At 40.7% G+C, this 22,759-nt stretch overlaps 2 protein-coding genes across 9 annotated transcripts in view; one reads left to right on the top strand and one right to left on the bottom strand.

Annotated features, from left to right (window-relative positions):
- Positions 1–515: 515 nt before the first annotated feature.
- ZCRB1 (zinc finger CCHC-type and RNA binding motif containing 1) lies at positions 516–7,180 on the bottom strand. Its single transcript, XM_035127480.2, has 8 exons — positions 6,505–7,180; positions 4,842–4,931; positions 4,256–4,284; positions 3,515–3,626; positions 3,314–3,421; positions 2,235–2,362; positions 2,046–2,121; positions 516–753 (listed from the first exon to the last, which is right to left on the bottom strand). Exons 2-8 carry the CDS (start codon positions 4,923–4,925, stop codon positions 625–627), a joined length of 666 nt encoding a protein of 221 aa, XP_034983371.1. The 5' UTR covers positions 4,926–4,931; positions 6,505–7,180; the 3' UTR covers positions 516–624.
- An 87-nt stretch (positions 7,181–7,267) lies between these two features.
- Positions 7,268–22,759, top strand: part of PPHLN1 (periphilin 1) — a 29,836-nt gene continuing 14,344 nt past the window's right edge. For 2 of the 8 annotated variants that reach the window (XM_060279605.1, XM_060279609.1), the window contains exons 1-7: positions 7,269–7,334; positions 9,557–9,602; positions 10,818–10,994; positions 12,148–12,233; positions 14,433–14,468; positions 16,536–16,709; positions 17,414–17,481. In XM_060279605.1, coding sequence (XP_060135588.1) covers positions 10,907–10,994; positions 12,148–12,233; positions 14,433–14,468; positions 16,536–16,709; positions 17,414–17,481 — 452 coding nt within the window. In that variant the 5' untranslated portion in view covers positions 7,269–7,334; positions 9,557–9,602; positions 10,818–10,906. The other 6 variants (XM_060279607.1, XM_060279612.1, XM_060279608.1 and 3 more) reach the window with 6 other exon arrangements.

The raw sequence follows: 22,759 nt of genomic DNA on the forward strand, positions 1-22,759 counted from the left end.
ATTTATGTCAACAGGTCTACTCCGAATAGGACTAAGATTGGATGCAACTGGAGTACAACTGCTATTTACATTATGTCTCCAAGAGTGAAATTCTCTAGGTATGCCTTAAGAGCAGGGGTCAGCAACCTTTTCCAGCCGTGGGCCGGTCCACCATCCCTCAGACCATGTGGTGGGCCGAGCTATATTTTTTTGGGGGGGAAATGAACGAATTCCTATGCCCCATAAATAACCCAGAGATGCATTTTAAATAAAAGGACACATTCTACTCATGTAAAAAGACGCTGATTCCCAGATTGAGAAGGCGATTGGGCCGCATCCGCCAACGGGCCTTAGGTTGCCTACCCCTGTTTAAGAGCTTAGAGCTGCTTCTTCTAGAAATAAACGCCGTGTTTACTGTAGTATGATTGAGGATGACATGGAAACAATTTAGTTCATGATTTTAAAATAAGATTACAAAAATTGATAAAATGCTGTGCTTTTCATCAGAGTTTACAAAACAAGAAATATCTGATGTCCTCAAATTACTGTTACTTTTATTTACAATAGGAGAGAAGTCTTCATAGCATTACAAACGTGTGTAGAATAAAAGAAGCCTACATTTTATAAATGTACATGGTATATGAATCAATCACTAAGTTCTTCCTCATCACTAAAATATGCACTTTTTTTGATCCGCGGTCGTCTTGAATCAGAGGTTGAGGCCTCCTCTTCTGCCTGCACCAATTTTTGCTGTTCTTCCTCAATTTTGGCTTGCTGCATGACAATTGAAGACAGAGAGTTACATGAAATTATGTAATGCGAAATATACTTATTGACGGGCCAGTCCTTTTCTTGGTACTACATTGCTTCAATCTGCGCCATTGCCTCGCCTGCAACACTGAGCCACTCCCTCTTATGAAATCTTCCTTTTGGAAGGATTAGAAAAATTACTTCCCTGGCCATGGAAAGATTTTCAGTGCAAGATGAATTACTGTTGACAAGTAATGTAAATAACTAACACAAAATAGATCCCACTATGAAGGCAGATGGCCTCCTGCTTGTACATGATGAATGTCTGTCGTTTACTTCCCACCCTGAAGATGGTCCCTTGGCCATTTGGAGTTGCTTTTCAGGAGATGATGAAGGAAGATGCTACTCCACTTGCTATGTGAGTAGAAGCATCTCTCACTTGCACAGCAGGATATTTGGACTCAAATCGCTGTTCTGAAGTCACACAGTTTAACAGAAGTATGGGATTTGCATCTTGGTTTCTGAATCTTCATTGCTAACACTATAATGATAATGGTTTCTCTGGGAACCCAATGAAGCAGAATACAGTGTTTTCTAAAACAACAACCCACACTGAACTAAACAAAACTCCATTACACTCAAATGTGAAGTTATAAAACCATAGGATAGAGTCAGGGCACTTGATCAAAATCTAGTCCCAGGCAACTGCTGATGCGTAAGAATTGTTGACCTCCAATGGGAAAGAGAGAGAAAAGAAGAAGGAGAAACTAGTTCTCAAGGAGTGCCAGCTATTATGTTTTATTGCACCTCGTGGAATTATGGAACTGAAGTTCCTTTTTCAGAAGCTATCTTAGACTTTCTGTAGTGGCCTGCACAAATATCTGAAGCAGTTTGCACCCTGAGAAAGAATTTCAGGGGGAAAAAATCTGCTTCAGGAAGTCCAGGATTGCTCCCAAAGAAAGAAGTTCGGTTCCAAAACATGTTGAGAACTACAAGAAACCTTAATAGCTGGCACTTTTCCAAAATAGTTTCTCCCTTTTAGCATTCTTTTTGCGTTTTTTCGTGTAACTAGCCATTTAACCAGGGACAAGATGAGCATCATGGTGTGAATCATGATAAATCCCCAGTTGTCCGTTGGCTATATGCACAGATCATCCTGGAGAGCACAGCTTTGGAAAAGAGACGAGCACCAATTATGACACTGAACAGAAGCGAGCAGAACAATCCCTTCCTGTAACATTCTGGATCTCTCCAGCTTTCCTTTAAAAATTAGAATGCTAACATTTAATTAGAATCAAAATAGGCATTTTTAGTACCTGGAAAGCTATAGCTTGACTGAGGCTATCAAGGGCAGGGTCTTCTCCCTCTTCTTCACTTTCTGGTTCTCCCTCACTGAGCAGCAAAGAAAGAAAAGAAGGAGAGGGGAGACACCCAAATACATCTTATAAACTCACAAGAAGAAAATGGGGAAATGAAAGCTGCTTCATACATCTCCTTGCACTTACATTTCTTCTTCTTCCTCTTCTTCTTCTTCTTCAATTGCTTTCTTTCTTTTCTTCTTTTCTTTCTTTTTCGGTGGCTCACGCTCCCCTAGCATGTTCTTAGGACATGCATAGCTTAAATGCCCCGTTTCCTTAAGAGAAAAGGTATATATATTTGTGAACAGAATTCACAGAAAAGCACAACGGCTTTGAGAATCAACAAACAAACCATTATGCTAACTAATTATTTATTAATTCTTGAAGTGCAAAGAGGTTCTAGGGTTTCTCTGTTAGGGAGTCATTCATCCAGAAACAGAGAGAAGATTCCAGAACAGTTGTATATAAGTGGGAAAGGCACTCTGAGCATGTGCAGCTTCAGCTGGAAGGGTCGATAAAAGGAGAACTTTCATTTTCACTTTTTTCAGACGACTGACCACCAAATGCTGTCTGCAAACTGATGCGTCATGACTGCCTATAGACTGTGTTTGCCTATGTCATTGCCAAAAAGAAACAGGAACTGAAACTTAAGTATGTCGTTACAGCTATTGCTAGAATGATTAAAAATAGTGCTACCATGATGTGTTTATGACCAGTCAAGCAATAAATCACTTGACTGAGTTTTATGTCTGTATTTCTTCTCAAAGTGTAGCTTCAATTGCTGACCATTGCTTCCAGAAACTCTGCTAAATGGAAAGCTTCTAACGAGGTGCCTACACACGAGTATACTCATGCAGCAAAAGTGTGAAGGACTGTGACCTTTAATATTCCTCACCGCACAAATGCATATTTTGAGAAAGTGGGCCTATACCTCAGGTATGTGTTATTCTTTGGAAGAGACAGTATAGTATTTGCAAACATTTAAAAACAGAAGCATGAACTAGAGTGCATGTGAATATTAGCATATAAACTGTGATAAAGCAAGAAGGAATTGCCATCTGCAAGCTGACTTTTGAAAGTTATAGTCACTGCTGGAAAATAATTCTAACAATTTATCTATCAACTTAATTGGTAATCCAGAAGTGTGCTTCAAGCTGAACTGGTTAAAGAATAAGAGCGGGACCAAAAATAGATACTTCTGCTAGAGGCCTTATAAATATACTCACTCCACATTCATAGCACTTTGATTTGTCGTAGTAGTTTCGCCTGCGGATGAATTCTGCAGCTCTTCCATTGTCAATAGCAATACTTGCTTTTATTACTCTTCCAAACAGCTAAATGCAAGTGGCAAGAAAAGCAAATACAACCTTAAGTTTTCCGAACGAATCAAAAGCTTCCTCATAACAATGTATGCTGTTGTCACTCACTTGTTTATTGTTAAGCGTCCGAGAACAGTTCTGTGCTGATTCTTTATCCAAGAACAAAATAAAAGCAACCCCTTTGCTCTTTCGTGTGTCTTTGTCTTTCATAATTGTCACTCTGAAACACAAGCAAGTTACTAATATGAACAAAAGAACAGTGTGTTTACATATCACTCAGCATAAAACTGCACTTTTTGAATTATTTGCTCTTTGACTCATTTTATATGTATCGATTATTACAATACAAAGCTTGTTAACAGTTCATATTTCATTGAAGTCCTAAGTGGTTTGAGACCAGGTTATATGAAGGATCACCTTCAATAGTATCAGCCGTCTGAAGCTTTAAAGCAGGGAGAGGAAATCTGTGGCCCCCCCAGATGTTGTTGAACTCCCATCAGCCCCAGCAAGCATAGCCAATGGTCAGAGATGATGGGAGTCAGGGTCCATCACCACTTGAAGTATCACAGTTTCCATATGCAAAAAGAAAAAAGAAAAAAAGAATTCTAGCCATTTAAAATATGTCTGGATGAGAAATAGAACTGCTCATGTTTCTCTAGCAGGACCAAAACAAAATCATTATCAGATTGCTCTTGAATGCATAAATTCCCATTCCTATTCAGAAATAATGCTGCTGGCTTGTATATTTTAAATGTTCTACTCTAAATGTTACATGTGAACCAGCTCCCTATGATAATTGTCACAAACCATAATTAAAAATATGCAAATATATGTCATATCTTTACTCACTTAACCACTTTGCCATATTTGGAAAAAATCTGAAAGAGACATAAAAAGGGATTTTAGCTGTTTAGGTAAGGCATACAAGAATGCAAATAAATGTTTTTCCGTAAGCCAAGAGAAACAACTTGATATTTATTTATTAAATCTCTATACCACCCTTCATCCAAAGATCCACAGGGTGGCTCACAACATAGAAATACAAAATGTGAAGACAAAATACATGAAAACCAAAAACGAATCAATAACCCCCCCTCCTACAAACACATTTAAAATGCCACAGATTGTTTAATTGGCCAAAGGCCTCATTATAGAGAAATGCCTAAAGATATGTAATGAAGGAGCCAGGCAAGCATCCTTGGGGAGAGCATTCCACAAATAGGGAACCACTGCAGAAAAGCCCTGTTCTTGTGTTGCCACCCTCTGGACCTCTTGCAGAGGAGACACACAAAGGAGGACTTCAGATGATGATCACAGGGTCCAGGTCAGTTCATATGGGTAGAGGCAGTCCTTTAGGTACTGTGGTCCTGAGCTGCTTAAGGCTTTATATGTCATACTTAATATTCATACGTAATTTCAAAGTATTCTTGCTTACTCTGTATAAGTCACTGTTTGTCAATGAGAAGGGCAAATTGGACACATAAACTGTGCTTTTGCTTGGTGCTAACCCTCCACTCATTTTTTCCTAGAGACAAAAAAGAAAAAAGAAAAATTAGTTAACTTTAACTTAGCTAATTAACACACCATTTTATAAACTATGGTCATGTACAAAATTCTAGACAGCAAAGACTTCGGGTTTTTTTCATTTATATTTACATGCTTAACCATCCAGACCAACTATCATTCCAGAAAGTGGTCAGGAAAGGAGGTAGGAGATAGGCATCTATCCTGTCCAGACACCTCCATGTTAGAATCCTGCTCCCCAGCAAGCCAACTACAATTCTGGCTGCAGCAACATCTAGGAGCAGAAAGGTAACAAAGCAGTTTATTTATTTATTTTCACTATGGTGCTATGAGGAAAGATTTGGGCTTCTTACCGGTAGTTTAGAAAGAAGCCAAGTGGTGGGGATGTGATGAAAGCTTATGAAATTATGAAGAGCATAAAGAAAGTGGATAGAGGGAAGTTTTTCTCCCTCCCATAATACTAGAACAGGGGTGGGGAACCAATGATGCACCAATCCATTCTGAACAGCCCATCAATAATCTACTGTTTTTCTGGGTGGCAGCAACATAAACACCCACCCACCTACACAAACCAGTATCCAACATTCTCTGCAACTCCTCTTTTTCCCGCCTTTATGAGCAGCAGTGGCAATATAAAAACTTTTTAAAAAATAAAATAAAAAATCCTCTCCAGTCAACAGGGAATGTTCAATGGTTGGCAACTTCCAGTGTTCTCAGCCGTCTAAATTAAGACATACAAGGAATCTTCTGAAATGAATAGACACCAGTGTCACTACTTGGAGAACATCAGAGAGCTCGGCCAACATTGGAGATTGTGTTCTGTCCAACCCCGCCTTTCCCCCCCTGTTTGAGGGGCCTGGTAGGTCAGCTTGGTGTCCCTAACACTCTGTTGGGAAAGACGATGGCCTCTGCTTCAGCTGGGTGGGAAAGAAATCACAGGGAGATGATCACTGTAATCTCTCCACCCTGAAGGAGGATTGTGTTTTGACCAATTTGTATGCATAGTGTGCCTGCAGACTTTGGGTGACCATGCCCACTGTTAGGATGCAGTCCCTAGAAGCTTGGCCAAGTTTAAAAAAAAAACCTGTTCTAGAACCTTGAGTTGTTCAATAAAGCCAAGTGGTAGAAAGGAAATATTTCTGCACACAACATATTGCTATGCTGTTAAAATTTCTGATGGTCACCAACTTAGTTGGCTTTAAAAGTGGATTAGACAAACTTATGGAAGTAGTCAAAATTGCTATAAGCATGCCTCTAAATACTAGTTGCTGGGAAACTACACTTATGTTCAGTGGTTGGGTTCCCATAGGCATCTGGGTGACCACTGTGGGAAATCGATATCATCCACCAAGGAGAACCTTTTTCACAGCTTTGTGAAGACAACACGAGAGCACGCGGCAAGTAAATATTCACCCTCATTTATGCCACGAACAGTGTGCAACTGATCTGTTAACAAAGTCCATTCAAAGATATGAGCAGTACCGTTTGGCAATATCATGGGTAAATCGAACGGCTTTTGATTTTGTTACATATTTCAGCAGTTTTAAGTGAGTAGTTAAAAGTCTGAACCCTACCCCTGGAAATGATAGACGGGCTTCATTAATCTCTGCTTCATTGGACGGCAGGCTTCACAATGCTGTCACGAAGTGGAATTGACAGCTCGATTAGGTCTTGCTTCCTCAGATGTCAAGTCACTCGCAGGGATTTCGATGGGAATGAAGACTTGAGGGAGGAGGGCCCAACTACTCCAGGGTGACGCGCTCTGCAGGGCTACTGCGCTTGAAGGGCTTTTAAGAGATGGGACAACTGGTCTCTACACCAAGTAAACCCAGAAACAGGAGGGTCCGAAGCACCCACTGGAAATGCAAAGGGTTAAGGACGCCGCACACCTCTGAAGGCAGGAACTGAGGGACTCACTGCAGCCAAGAGAAGCCGCTCAGTCGGGCCAAACCATCGCGCTCGTTTCCTCTGGAGCCGCCTCCCACTCCTGTGGTCCCCAGCGTCGCCCTCCCTCTAGGACGCCTCACGCCTGGGCGCCTTTTTGATGACGTAGTAAGCACGAGACTCCCTGTTAGGGTTACCTGGGGGTGGGGGTGGGGGAAGCGAACAAACTCGGCTAAACCAAGTCTATTCGTTTTAATTAAAGGACCCTAATTTCCGGGTCCCCTTTGAACGCCGCCATATGCGGGGCAGCCCCTCCTTTCCCACAACTCTATGGCGCTCCTCTTTGCAAAGCTCTATTGCGGGAGGTCTATTGGCTGGGCCCGCGTCTCTATGGTAAACTTCTCGGTTTGGGACGGGCGTTGGAGGGACGCGCAATTGACGCATTTCCGGTAACGTCACCTAACGCGCCGGAAGTGGGTTAAGACAAGCTCCATGTTGTGGCGGTTTTGACTGGCGGCGGGTGAGTCGGTTGGTACGGTACAAGGGATTATGGACCGAGGACGGGTGGGTGAGGGGTAGGCGGGAGAGAGAGGAAAGGAGCCCCACTCCCAATTTCCCATGGCCGGCCTCGTTCTTTTTTGGGAGGCGCACGTGCAGAAGGGCGTTGCCCGGCCCTTGGGCATTCCTCGGAGCTCATTCCTCCAAGGGCGCCTCGGGAGACAAGTGCCAGTTCGGCTGAGGTTATAGGCTTGAGCCAGTCGGTCGCAGCGCTGTGCACGTGTCCACGGAAGGAAGCCCCGTTGAGGGGAATGGGATTTCCTCTTGGGGCAGCGTGGCACTTAGGGAGCCGCCTGCGGGCGAGGGGATTCACGCGTCCCTAGCTCAGACAGGGGAGCAGTACTGCACGTCTACTAGCAGCACGCCTTAAAAAAAACACGTCGGCTGCTTGTTGAGTTCCTTTGCTGCTGATTCCGTTCCTGGGTCTCTTTAACAGGAACCCGACGCCTCGAAGTTCTGATGAGACAGCCAAGGGGTGAGAAATGTTCCACCCGATGAACTTCTGTTGCAGGCGCGTCCGTGCAGAGTTGCAATAATAGTAATGATTTTTTATTTATAAGCTGCCCAGCAAAAATACATGAAACGTGCCTTGCATATGACAACAGAAGTGGAAGTGCGTTACTCTTAACAGTGACCAAGTTGCTTCCAGTTGCCACCCTCCTCCTTTTCTGCCTTGCTGCAAACTGAACGCACTTGTTGTAAATTAAACACAATTTCTTATTTTGTGTTGGATAATAAATGTGGACCACCCACAAGCCCTCACCCTATCTAACTAAGGGAATCCACACACAAATCAGAAACCAGAGGTAAAATAGATGAACGTGCATGCATTATCTTCTCATGGTACCCTGCTCCATGGAGCCAGCAAATTGGCTTCTAGCCTTTGTCTTCCGCTTTGTGTGTGAGAGACAAGGGGTGCTTTTCCTGCATACCTCAGCCTCCTTGCCCTTGTAGGAGCCTATTCTCTTGGAGCTTTTTTGGACATTATATGTGTCATGTTACTATTAGGGGAGTGATACTACTGACCAAAGGACTCTGCTCCTCAGATGTCTTCTTTTCCTGCATGGGGTAATCAGTGTTATCGTCCACCCACCCCCATCATCAGCTCCTCAAATTCCTGGAAACTGACTCCCAAGAGACAGATGACTGTAGAGAATTACTTTTGAGGAATTCTGGAAATGAAGTCATTTTTGTCTTGGTTCTAAATGACATATATGTGTTGGTGTATGTGTTGAAGCAGGCACCATATTAGAAAAGGTATCCCTACTGGTGCTTGATAGAAGGAAGAAGGTACCTGCCACCTATGGCTTTGTAGGTGTATGTATGAAAAGTATTTTTTTTAAAAGCTCTGATGCTTGTTTAATTACTTGCCATTTCCCACCTGACCTGGGAGGGTAGGGCCTTGACTGACTCCAGCTACAAAAGCTGAGGCTGCTGAACAGAGTCTTGGGCTGGGGTATTGTTTAGGGTGCTTTGTTGGGAATTTTTGTTCCTGTTATTGACAGTAATTTTTCTACCTTACGGTTTATGTGGAAATAGTTTAATTTTGTTGTGTACTTTCTGATATGTTTTATTTATTGTTTTTGACTACTTTTGTTATGTTTGTAATTATGCAAATCTTTTCATGTTGTAAGCTGCTTTGAGCATGGTTTTAACTATGAGAAGGTAGCATACAAATGAATTGGTGGTGATGATGATAAATGGTAGCATCTTGTTTATAAGTCAAAAGGTTCTTAATCATTCTAGTTGACTAAATGATAAAGTGCACCCCCTTAAAAAAACCCCTCATTGTCAGTCTTGTAAATAAACTATTGTACAAAATATTTTGCTTCTAAATAATGAGTTGGATCCTCAGAAGTTTGTCTGTATAGATGTTCTAACAAGGCACTTTCCCCACACAAAAAGCAACTTCTTAGACTGGGAAAGCTTTTATTTGGACAATTTCAGTAGATTACCACCACCCCTGCATTTCCCAGTGACCCATTTCATATTACCCTAGAGGGTTCTGTCTCCTGACTGTCAGTAGTAGCTTTTCAGAAGTATTGTAGAAGGTGAGGGAGAGTGGAAGAGTCCCCTTGCACAACTGTCTCCATGTTCATAGTTCTTTGGCTCCAACTTAATGTTATTTTGCTTTTAATTGAGATAGATTCATTCCGCCTTTACATTTGTTTTTAAAATACACAGGAACGAATTTATTGGGATTTAAAGCATTGTTGAAGAAAGAACAAAAGTAAGTGATTACAAATGCTATGTCTGTTGACCTAAAATTAGTTCTGATAACAAAGCTCTTTATTTTACACAGTGGCCAAAAAGGTTTTTTTTAAAAAAATAAAAGCTATAATTGTGATGTATTTCAGATTTTTTAAAGTTCTGCTAATCTTAAGTGAAGAGTTGGGGACCATCCAGGACAGATTCTGGGGGTGCAGGGAGAAGAGGAAGGGGAAGTTCTGTTATGTCAATGGAAATCCATTCTACTCGCACATAGATAGCATTGGAAGCAACCCACGGCCTCTTAAAAATATGTTAAGTAAAATTAAATCATACCCAAACACAAACATGTGTGCTCTCATCTGTTAACTGAATTGATGTATTAGCCATCAAAAAATGAGTTAAATGCTGCTCTTCTATGTAAAATATGTAACAACCTTAGTAAATACAATGACACAATAGGTCATTTAGAATTTACAAGCGAATATAATATCTGTTTACCCGATCAACCATCTTACATGTCAGATGTATATAGTATTTGGCCATTGCAAACAGATGTGCTTTAATTATTACATAAACTATTATGCACACCAGGTCAAAACGTTTATGTGGCTAGATTCAGACGGAGGTGAATCCATGGAAGGAAGAAGTCCTTCTGTGAATTCAAGGGCCTATGATCCAGTGGGGGCATCTACTCACAGGAAGGAGGTAATTTTAACCAGTTCTGCCTCTCTTGTGAACCACCCACATGTTTCAGAGGACCCCCAAGCCCTTGGGAGAAAGCCTTTGGTTTAAAAGATAAGTGAGTGAAAACTGATTCCCTCTCACCTTTCTTTAGCAGGGACTGAGAACTCTTCTCACAGGTGCTTTGAATAAAACCTATGTAATTACAGGGCAATGTCCCACTTGCGTGGGGGTTCTGTTCTGGGCATGCAGCACTGCAGTGCATCAGTGGGACACTGCAAGCCAGGATTCCCCTGTTCTGCTCTCCCTGTTCACTTTTGACGTGTGTGTCAGCGGAAACATGCACAAGTGGGGAGTTGCCTGTACAATGTTCTGAAATTATTTAAATCACCTTTGTGTGCTGAAATAGAAGAGCAGTGAACATAACTGAAAATGTAATATTAGAATTTCACTGTAAGCATTGAAATTAAGATGAGATAAGCCATAATAATGAACAAACCAAAATAATTGTTTGGCTTTTTCATGCCGCCTTCTCTCTTTTCCCATACGGTAGTGCCAACCTGGACAAAACAGCTAGATTTGGACTAGCCACAAGGCTGCAAGTTCAGTCAGTGAGCTTTGATTCAGCGTTTTACTATAAGAATGGATACAACAGGTACAACAGTAGTTCTACAGGACAGCTTGAAGAGTGGGGTTTTATTTTTTGAGCCTACTGACAGCTTATCAAAAGGTAAAGGTGGATTTAGTAAAAGGTAATTGAGTCATTGCAGAGAAAATGAACAAGCCTATGTAGTGTATAATAACACTTTTAAAATAGGTAAAGTTATTTGACCCTTGGAGTTTACCTCACCTAGACTGAATAGCAGGTGATAATTTAAATACGGAGGTTGTGGCGTGTCAGCTTCTCTCGTTACATTTGGTGAGCCCAATTTAATTTAGCTATCTGTAAATTAAAACCAGTCCACTTGTTTCCATGAGAGCATACTGATTAGTCACATTGCAGGAAAATGCGGATGTGCCCCAAGGAATATTATCAGTTCTCCAAGGCACAGATAATTGCATGCCCTCATCTTTCACACCTTTGACAAATCCTAGCTTGCATTTTTTGTCATAAATGAGAAAATTATGGCTTGTGCAAATAGCAGACCATGCTTTAGTATCACAGTATGTGAGCAGGCTTTAGTTTTACAAGCTCCCTCCTTTGCCTCATGACACTTTTAGTGGAGTTCAACAAATCTTAAGCTCGTGTCCTTGCCACTGCTGCACCAAGGAGGAAACAAACCACAGTGGAGCTTGTTGTGTTTTCCAGAATTGATCTTCCGGCTTATTTGCGTTGCAAACATACCTCACATAGGAACTGAAGTTTTTTCTTTGCTTACTGCTCGTGACATGTTTAGGGGAAGTAACCCCCGAGCCAGAATCTGGCTTGTTTTCATCCATAGCAGCAGCAGCAGGAGAGGAGCTGCGTGAGAACTTTTGAGGAGCATACACTAGCACTCTGCTCGTTCACATGAAATCGTAGTTTGTTTTAAGCTGTAATTTAATGTATTATGCAAACCAGGCCAAAGAAGCTTTGAGTTAATTATGTGTAAAATGCAAAATGAAAAAAACTGGCATACGTCAAATATATAAATTGTCTTAAAATTCTGCACCACAAAACCATGTCAAAAAAGAAGCCTTGAAGAATATTTACAGGCAAATAAAACAAAAAAATGCTAATGGCATTGGGTTTTCTTCCAGATAAAAAAGGGTCAATTTGGTGTATTAGAATCTTGGATTTTCCCCAGTATATGACAATGTAGCTCATGAAAAGTAGAAGACGTATTCAGGTACTTGTACCATCACCAAGTTTTGACTTTAGCTAATAAAATCTTTATCTTTAGTGGCATACAGAAGAGATGATGTGTGGTCTGATGAACGATATGATTATGATAGACTTCCACGAGAGCGGCTTCCTCCACGTCCTGATGTAAGTATAGTGCCATTAATCTGCATTACGTATTTCCTGTCTTTATCGTTTTCTTTTCCCAGATCTTTTATCTTGGACTATACACTGAGGAATTCTATTAAAGACACCGAACATGTAACCAGGGGATGTGAGTCAAACTCAAGCAGGGTTATATAGAGTGATGTTATGAAAATTGGAATAGGAATCTTGATGACAGTTCAGTGTAAATTTTCCCCATGTATTTGGAAATTCAGTAGTCGGGTTAATTTAATGCAGGAGCCTCCTTTTCGGGCTCAGGGACACATTTGGAAATCTTAGAAACTCTCGCGAGCACCACAGAATATTTATTTAGACTTTTAATTCTCACAACTTGCCATCAAAAACAGGAGGCAGGCAATCCCACACCATAGAAAGAAAGGCGCCAAAGGAGGTGACTGAGGGTACCACATAGGGAACACTAGGTTTTAGGTAAAATGCCCTTTATTGGACTATATTGGATCACTGGGGAATACTTTACCTTTTCTACCTCAGTCTACCTTTCGGTGGACATTGAGTAGTCAGAAATGAATTGTTTTGGGGGCAAAGTGCTAAAAATGTGGCTAGATTTTGTTAAATTGCAAAGATCAGAGTTTTAGTTAAGTTCATTCCCAAATACCTGTGTTGGGCATTGCGAGACTTTCAAATGGTAGTGAAGCTACCACCTAATAATAGCCATGCGTTTAGGTTCTCCCGCTATCTGCTGGTGTGTGAAGCTTTCTTCACACCCCACTCTTTTAATGATACGTTTGTAACCTGGAAGAAAGTATGTGAACTGAGAAGTTTACATTTCAGACAGTTAAAGGCAACATTGTATAGGTTTTTGTGTGTGTGTGTGTGTGTGTGTGTGTGTGTGTGTGTGTGAGAGAGAGAGAGAGAGAGAGAGAGAGAGAGAGAGAGAGAGAGAGAGAATTATTGAGAGTTGTAAAAACTTGAAACACTGTAAGCAGTTTACAAAGTCATTATTACCTTTCTATTTGAAAACATGGTTTGCCATATTGGATTGAAGAATTCAGAGAGTAGATATTGGCTCTTCAAAAAGCCAATTAAAATCACATTTGCATCCCAAACCCCGGCAAGTTCATTCAGAAATAAATCCCACTGATTTCCATGAAATGACACATAAGTATTTTTGCTCCTCAGGCTCAAATCCTTTGCAGAAGCAGAGGTCTTTTACTAGTTCTGTCCTGAGGACAAATACAGCCTAGCAGAGCTGCAGAACTCATACTGGATCAATAGAGTTCTGAAATACTTCAGTACTACCCAATCCATTTCTTGGTTGGTTTTCTCTGGTGCCTTAAATGTAAACTGGCTATGTAACCCAAGGGAGCAAAACAATATCTTAGATGCAAAATACAAGTCTGTTTTTTTATTAAAAAAAAACCATGTGTGATGGTCTAGGAACCTTGCCAGTTTTATATGGCAGACTTGAACATTTGAATGGTACAAAGACTCCTGCCTTAAGACATCACTTGTCTCCCCAGTTACATCTTTATCTGTGTAGAAAAAAAGTAATATCAGGATTGGCCTTTATAGGGAGAGAAATCTGAGCAGCAATGGAAACTTAGAATATTTGCATGTTTTACCCCTAGTCAAGATACAGTTTTGACATACTATATCTTAGACTTTAATAAAATGTCAAAACTGTTCAGTATGAATTTCTTCTATGAATAAATTAAAATTAAATTAAAAGGGCATTGTTAAGCAAACCCCAGCCCATTTCCAATGACAATTCAGAGTGGTGGTGCTTCCTTTTTAATGCCCTACATGGCTTATCTAGCTGAACAAAGGAGTCTCTGTTCTGACACCTGCCCATGCCATGAGGTCATCTATAGATGTCCGTGTTCAAGAACATTTGACCTCTGATGTAAGACCTCTTGGTTGTGGCACCCTGCCTTTGTAATTCCATCTACAGGAAGGTTTGTCTGGTTCTTACATTATCATTTCAGTTCCCCATGCCTCTCAAATCATTTAGTTATTTACATGTTGCTTCAATTTCCTGTTTTATCATTGTTTATATGTTATAATTCCCAGAATTACAATTCCCAGAATTCCCGTTCTGAGAACTGTTGTTGAAAATGTGGTATAGAAATATCCTAAATATACGAATTCCTTTAAGCCTTAGTGATAACAAATGGGATTTGTTTTAAAAAAGAAAACTTTCTAATTTTTTTCCATTTGCAGTGTTTGCCGTATGTGTTTGACAGCGTAGAATACAAGGTATTAGTACTAGGTTGTCCTTCTTTTTAAGTTTTTAAGCTGGCTTTTGGTAAATCTTGATGGTTTTTACTTTTGTGTACCTTTTTCTGGCTTTCACATATTGCACTGTTTGCACCGGTAACTACTTTGTCAGGTGTGTTACTCTGGGAGAACGGGGCACTAAGGTTCCTCTGCAACTGTCCAATATATCTGCATCTTGTGACAATTGGCCAGGGGTGAGCAGCGTAGGAAGGCCCATACCTGGAAGAGCTGCTTCTGACTTCAGTCTCTCCCTCCTCCTTATACATAGGGGAGGGTGCATAAACTTAAGGATCCTGTAGTGAGACTAATTCCTGATAGCCCCCAAGGGCAGAGAAGCTGCCCCATCAGCAGTAGCTGGAGTGGGAATTTTGTGGAGACTATATAATTGCAACACATTAGGGAAAAATAAATCAAACTCGCTGAAGTTTCTTCTGGTTTGTGATGCTTCTTAATTCCTTTTACAGGAGTCAGAATGCTCTTCCCATTTTCAACAGGCTGGATATTGGATGAGATTGAACGACATATATCTAGTCAGTCAGTTGTTTTTTTTAATAGCTAAGCAGCAGTAGGATGTAAAAATAGGCAGAACTGCTCTTTAACTAACAATTACTAATTCAATAATGACAGTAATAGTTTACAGAAGCATGTTTTAGCTAAGGATCAGTGCATTTCAATAATTATTAAGTGATTTTGAGAGAACTGCTTTAGGTCCTTTAAATGGTTTTATGTTTCCAATACAGTGGTACCTTGATTCTCAAACTTAATCCATTGCAGGAGTCCGTTCAACTCCCAAAACCATTTGAAAACCAAGGCACGGCTTCCAATTGGCTGCAGGAGCTTCCTGCACTCAAGTGGAAGCCGCATTGGACAAATGGCTTCCTAAAAACACTTGCAAACCAGAACAGGAATAACTTTAACTTCTGTGGTCTGCGCTCTTGTAACCTCTAGATTGGATTACTGCAATGTGTTATATATAGGGCTGCCTCTTAAGACTGTTCGGAAACTTCAGCTGGTGCAGAATTTGGCGACCAGGCTGCTCACCGGGGCAAGTCAGTTGGAACCTGGCTCCACTGCACTGGCTGCCAGACGGTTTCTGAGTCCAATTCAAAGTGCTGGTTTTGACTTATAAAACCTTCAGCAGATCAGGACCACAATACTTCAAGGACAGTCTCTCCCTATATGAACCAACTCAAACCTTGCAATCATCATCTGAAGTCCTTCTTTGTGTGCTTCCCCCATGCAAGGTCTGGAGGGTGTCAATATGAGTGTGGGCCTTTTCTACAGTGGCTCCCTGTTTGTGGAATGCTCTCCCCAGGGGGGTTTGCCTGGTGCCTTCATTACATATCTTTAGGCACCAGGTGAGAACATTTCTGTATAACCAAGCCTTTGGCTGATTGACGTTCTATGGTCTTTTAAATGTGTTTGTGGGCTTGTGATTTATTTGTTTTGTTTTTGTTTTATTATGTATTTTGTGTTCTCATTTATCTTCGGAGGAAGGGCAGTAAATTAAACAAACAAACAAACAGAACAAGTATATAGTAACTTTGAGTTATTGAAAAGGAAACGTAATGGAAGAAATGTGTAATTTTAGATCTCATGGTGTGAGTTCCAGTATCATGTGAGCAGTGACATTCTAAATCTGCCCACAATGTCCCCCGTGCCCTCAAAATCCGCTCTGCTCTGGAGAATCCTTCACCCCTCTAGAGTAGATTTTGGATGGTATTGGGAAGGCAGAAGGGGGAAGAAGTGACGCTGGAAGTCTTATTGTACCACTGGATTTCCGTAGGGCAAGCAGATAGATATAATTGGGCATTGCCCTAAATATTTATGGGAAGGCAACTGTAAATTAAGTAGTGGTGAAATCTTAATGGTGGAAGAATGGTGGAAGAAACTGGGCTATTTTGGCATAACTACTCTTTATCCTGATCAAGTATGTGTGTGTGTGCACGTGTGTGTGTGAGGAGCAGAGGAAGTGGAAATTCATGTGAGTTGCCTTGGGTGGGCTATCACTCCCCTAATAAATAAAACACCATTTCACCTTTTTAGGATGACTATGCTCGAGAAGTCAACTTTGCAAACAAGAAACCACCACTTCCAGAGAGACCTGGGGAAGGAAGCTACAGTAGATATGAATATAGTCATGCTCATGTTGGCTATAGAGATTACGGAGAGGGCCGCGGTTTTGTCCACGAAAGAAGAAGTGGACCACCACACAGAATGGTAAGTTAAATTTTGCCCCTCGTGGCACACAGCTAGAAATTGCATGTTCCTAATGGGTTTTTTGGGCTTCTATCTTAAATTAACCAGCTCAAAGAAATCATACCTAAATTTGCACCTCAACTACCATGAAACCTGTTATGTAATCACAATAGGAAAGCAACCACAATGCTTTGATTCTATTTCCTAAAATGTAACACACTAGGTTACCTTTAAAAATGGTGCATCAAATCTGACTAGCCTCCTTTTTGCTCATTTCTATAGTAGATTTTCATAGTTCCCAGGGTATGTTGTTTGGAGGATGGCTATTGCTGTTGTAGAAGTATTGTCTTGGTCTCATCAGTATATCATTCTGTTTGCCTAATGAAACAAGCTCATCAGCAACATGCAAATTAAGATATAATTTCTGGATTTAACATTTGATCAGTGCATTCTGCTCCTTGCCCCTTTGGGGAAAATAATTTTGGTTACATAATACTTAGTAACTTCAGTGTCTCTGAAAGACCTATAGTGTTCTATATATTGTTGAGAAAGAGATTCTCAACAGAGAACTGCTCCAAATATTTGTGAGAGGTATGGTGAAACTGAGAGCCCTTCTACTATGTGGATTGTGTTTAAAGTAAGGTTAAAAAATAGTGAAGTTTTAAATCTTCAAACTGTATCTTGCATTATACTCGATTTTGCATTTTACAATTTCACTTTTATAGGATGATCCTGGATATACCGGTAGATGGCAAAGGGACGACCATCCTGCTAGTCGTCAGCCTGATTATAGGTAACCGTGTTTTTAACATAAAATAATGGTGTTTTAATTGCATACACTTCTGAATTTTTAAGAATTATTTTGTAGATATTAAAGATCAATTTGTGCCTAGCAATTTGAATGCCAGGTTTACACATCTCTCTCTCTCTCTCTCTCTCTCTCTCTCTCTCTCTCTCTCTCTCTCTCTCTCTCTCTCTCTCATTGGAACTTTAAAGTAAGAGTGGTAGTGTTCATGCTGTTCTGCATTGACGCTATAAGTTCCTGAAACGTCTTTACCGCTAAATACCTTGAATTTATTGGGACGCGGGTGGTGTTGTGGTCTAAACCACAGAGCCTAGGGCTTGCCGATCAGAAGGTTGGCAGTTCGAATCCCCGCGATCGGGTGAGCTCCCGTTGCTCGGTCCCTGCTCCTGCCAACCTAGCAGTTCGAAAGCACGTAAAAGTGCAAGTAGATAAATAGGTACCGCTCTGGCAGGAACGTAAACGGTGTTTCTGTGCGCTGCTCTGGTTCGCCAGAAGCGGCTTAGTCATGCTGGCCACATGACCCGGAAGCTGTACACCGGCTCCCTCGGCCAGTAAAGTGAAATGAGCACCACAACCCCACAGTTGTCTGTGACTGGACCTAACAATCAGGGGTCCCTTTACCTTTACCTTGAATTCTACCCATGTTTCTGTGTCTCTGATAGTATTTTTTTTACTATTTTGATTGTTGGTGTACCAGGCATGAGTAGTGAGAGCTATTTTTGATGTTTGCTTCCCAGCCACAGAGCTTTCCGGACCTGAATCCAATGTTTGTTTTGATAGGATGCGAACTTTTAATCTGATGGGGGAAATGACTGTATTGGTCCTGTTGCTGCTGTACTTGATTGGACTCTGCATAGCGGATGATGGGGAGGACCAGATAAGATTGAACATACTCCCAGGCCATATTGTGTGGTGCAATATGGCCTGGATGCCATTGCATGGTAAAATACCTACCTACCATGTCACCCAATTCACCGGGGTCTAGGACCTATGAATGCATAAGCTCTTATGCTGCCTAGAACCTTGATGCTGAAAGCTATGCATGCCAGCTGTGGCTTCAAGAGTTGGTAAAAGCATTAAAAAGGTATGTTCAAAGGGAGAGGAAGGAAATGGTAGTTATTCTGCTCAGTAACAATATTATTGGAATGGCATTATATGATTATCCATTGCTGGAAGCCACAGGAGTGCTTGCAGGTTTCCCACAGGCATCTGGTTGGTCATTCTTGAGAACCAGATGCTGGACTAGGTGGGCCATTGGCCTGATCCAGCAAGCTGCTCTTGTGTTCTTTGTAAGGATGATGAAATATTAACAGGTACAAAGAGAAAGGGGGATCTCCTATAAGCCGGTATGACTGGTGAGAAATCAGGATTGTAGTTCAAGGTTGGTCAGGTAATACCTACCTATCTGCCTTATGTTCAAGTTCTAGGATTCCCAGTTGGTTAGAGCATGGTGCTAATAATACCAGAGTTGCAGTTTCGATCCCCATATGGGAAAACTGCATATCCCTGCATTGCAGAGGGTTAAGCGAGATGCTCGTCCTCAGGGCCCTTTCCAACTTACAGTTCTATTATTCTAGTGCAGGCACCTCCAAACTGCGGCCCTCCAGATGTTTTGGCCTACAACTCCCATGATCCCTCGCTAACAGGACCAGTGGTTGGGGAAGATGGGAATTGTAGTCCAAAACATCTGGCGGGCCGAATTTGGGGGTGCCTGTTCTAGTGGAATGTGCTGATGTGCGTTAGCTGTGAAGAGGATGTTTATTTGGGAAGGGGTAAGATCACAGACGTGGGTGGAGCTGTGAGTTAAACCACAGAGCCTAGGGCTTGTCGATCAGAAGGTCAGCGGTTCGAATCCCTGCGACGGTGTGAGCTCCCGTTGCTTGGTCCCAGCTCCTGCCAACCTAGCAGTTCGAAAGCACGTCAAAGTATAAATAGATAAATAGGTACGGCGCCGTGTGCTGCTCTGGTTTGCCAGAAGCGGCTTTGTCATGCTGGCCACATGACCTGGAAGCTGTACACTGGCTCAATAATGTGAGATGAGCGCCGCAACCCCAGAGTCTGTTACGACTGGACCTAATGGTCAGGGGTCCTTTTACCTTTACCTTTAAGATCACAGAAAGTTATCTGCCTAATTGGTTTAGTCTCCAGACGTGGCAAGAGGGGCCTGGGAATTATTGGGGAGTTTCCCTGAATTCTTACTTTGAAGTATTAAGTGAGAGCTTTTGGGTTTGGTCTTTTGACAACCATCAGATGAATGGTTTTCCTAATCCCATTGGCCAAAGCGCAATTAGAGATTTAAATTGATTGGTCAATACACAATTAAGGAGCTAATCTGATAGGTCAGTATTGGAAGTCTACGTGCCCTGAATCCATAAGAATTTGGGGTTTTCAAATATTAATTGCTCAATGCCTTTTCTCCTGGAAAGAAAGCCATGCCCCTGCCTGGAGAGGCAGGAGATCAACACTTTGTTATTTTTCAAGATTGCTTATACTGTGTGAGTACATAAGTTTAGCCAGAAAAATATTATACAATGTTTTTGTGTCTGAATAATCTGTAACCCTTTTTGTTGAGAACTGTATTTTTTTTGGGGGGGGGTTATTACTTATCCCTTTTTCTTTCACAAATTCTAAAAAGGAACAATTTGTCTGAGTTTGGATATTTCTGGCTGCAAAGCTAATTCTGGTACCTGGCTGCTTGACCCTACCAGTAAATGTTCGTTTGAATGGCTGGGCGTAACTCAGTGGTGGCAGTGAACTACTTGATTAAGTTTTGTGTAAAACGTGATCGAGTGAGAGAGAACCTTGGCTTGCCCTTGCGGGGTCGAGTGGCTCCTTGGACGAATGGGGCTGGAGCAAGGGGGGGTGTCTCTTGCACGATCACTACAACATCTTTGACAATGGGTAACTAACCATTGACTTCCAAGTCCAAAGATACTAGAATAAATTATAAATCAGTTTGCAAGCATTTTGATCCCAGTGCAGCGATTAGTTGATGGCAGTATGAATTTGTTAAGAATAAATCCTGCCAGGACGTCTTTTATTTTATTGGGTTCTTAGCTCAGTGGATTATTGGAGTGCTGTGGATGTAATTTATCTAGATTTCAGCAAAGCATTTGGCAGAGTTGCTCTTGGTCATTGGGCAGGAAGTGTAGTTGAACAACCATGAGAGGGGCCACAGCTTAGATCAAATCCGTGTGTAGATAAAACTTCACTTTGTTTTAATAGCTTGCCAAGAGATTTCAGCAAGTGTGGTGTGCTATTTTTATCTTCAGATCTTCAAAGTGTGTTTGGTTTGTAGTTCAGACTTCAACCTGTGGAGGGCAGTGGTTGACTAACAGAGGGGCAGTTCTGTTCTGTCAGTTTTAATATACAGTATCTGCATCAGTGTGTGTCTACAATGCTTTATAACTCGAGGGTAGGTAGAAGTGGCTGCCTGTGAGCCCCATGTTGAAATGCATGCTGTTAGGATTGCTGAAAAATTAAGGAAGAAATCTATCAATAACAATTTAACTAAAATGCATCAATATCATATATATTTAAAATAAGAAATAGAACATTTTGTACAACAAACATCCATTGCTCATGATCATGATTCTAAAATACAGAAAAAGAAATGAACTATTTATTCAAAAGATGAAATAAAAACATTTATTATACATATTCTAGAGAATATTAACAGTTATTGGTGTTTAAAGAAAAACTGTTTCTAAAGTAATTATCTCTACAACAGCTTTACCAGTATTTGTATATTGTTTTACTATGGAGATAATTAATAAACTTATGCCAAGCTGTCCTTCTGCATTAGAATCCTGTGTTGGTTAGCTTGTTGCCTTTCTTTTATGGATGGTGCCTTCTGTTCCCACCCCCATATTAAAATTATTGCTGCCACCAGTATATTCTTTCTATCACCATAGTTCTATCGTTTTAAAGCCCTCTCTCATAGGTTTCCCAGTAGAATAACAGTAGGGTTTACTTCAAATTTCTGATTTCATCTGTCTTCCTAATTACTTCAATCTAAAAAAAATTGTAAAAGTTTTCTATTGCTGCCACATCTGTATAATGTTGTTGTCTTTCTTGGTATTTAAGCGTTTTTCCCAACTAACTTTGATTTCTGATTTTATTTCATGTATTACGGTTAGAATATTACAGATTTTTGACGTATACATTGAAATTGTATTTTGAAATTTTAGGAGAGGTATGAATTAATTAGAATTACCCTGAAGTGACATTAAGCAGCATTTAGTTTGTAAACATGGCCTGTTAAACTGTAGGGAGTAGTGTTTTTGTTTGTTAATATTATGTATTTTGGTATTTTTTGTGTTATAAACTGCCTTTTGATCTTCAGATGAGTGCGGTATTGAAATTTAACAACCTGACAAACATTTAATAGGTTTTATTGCTTATCTGAATAAATTAGTTGTAAGAAACTGCATTGGTGGTGGAACGTGGTTTGCTTCTAAATTCATTCCAGATATAATTTTATCCATGACTGTATTGGATGGATTACCCTCTTGGACTTAATCCGATGTCCATTCCTTTAAAGATACCCCTGTTTGGTTTTCTGCCTGGTGATCAAAGTGATCAAAACAATGCACCAAAACTTTAAGGATTTAACATCATTATCTATTTCCTAAAACCTGCCACTTAAATGTCATAGACTTGAGTGTTTAAAGAAAAAAAATGACATGCACTTTAAATCTTTGTCTTTTCTAACTTAAAACTGGATCAAATGGTAGACAGTGTTTGAAGTGCAGTAGTGACCTCCAATGGCCAAACAGAATAAATATTACATTTGACTTTCCCTTGATTACAGGATCAAATAAATAAATAAATACAAACCAACTTTGAATCAGTGACTGTGAAGTTACACTTTCGATTCCGTAAACCTGATGCATTTCTGCTGCTTCATGTTAACAGTGCAGCTACCTCAGTTTTGACTACTATATTTCTCAGTCGTAAGCAATGACACGACAATCTCCCCCCCCCCCCCCACATCATGAGTTCAGATGAGGGTCACTCATTCCAGGTGCATTTTATTTACATCTGTAATAGCACAGTACTGTATGCTCTTAGCAGGGAGAAATTGGGATGGAGCTGATTAGGATCTTAAGGGAAAGGGTGGCTAATAAATGCCATTGTGTGATTTATTGGCATGTGGATTGGCCTGCTTTCTCATCAGATAAACAGTTTTAACAAGTCTTGGAGAAGTGTTTTTGTGTCTGAAACTTTCTGAGAGAAAGGAGTTTTTTTGTGTGTTTGCACACGT

Source organism: Zootoca vivipara, chromosome 10 (genome assembly GCF_963506605.1).
Source record: "Zootoca vivipara chromosome 10, rZooViv1.1, whole genome shotgun sequence".
Lineage (NCBI taxonomy): Eukaryota > Metazoa > Chordata > Lepidosauria > Squamata > Lacertidae > Zootoca > Zootoca vivipara.

What these genes read in the sequence shown, in the direction of transcription:
- ZCRB1 (XM_035127480.2), bottom strand. Translation starts at nt 4,925, where the DNA reads ATGAGTGGAGGGTTAGCACCAAGCAAAAGCACAGTTTATGTGTCCAAT. An exon ending in CAAACAGTGACTTATACAGA is followed by an intron (nt 4,285 to 4,841) that starts GTAAGCAAGAAT and finishes TGTCTCTTTCAG; the next exon opens with ATTTTTTCCAAATATGGCAA. An exon ending in CAAAGTGCTATGAATGTGGA is followed by an intron (nt 2,363 to 3,313) that starts GTGAGTATATTT and finishes TTTTCTCTTAAG; the next exon opens with GAAACGGGGCATTTAAGCTA.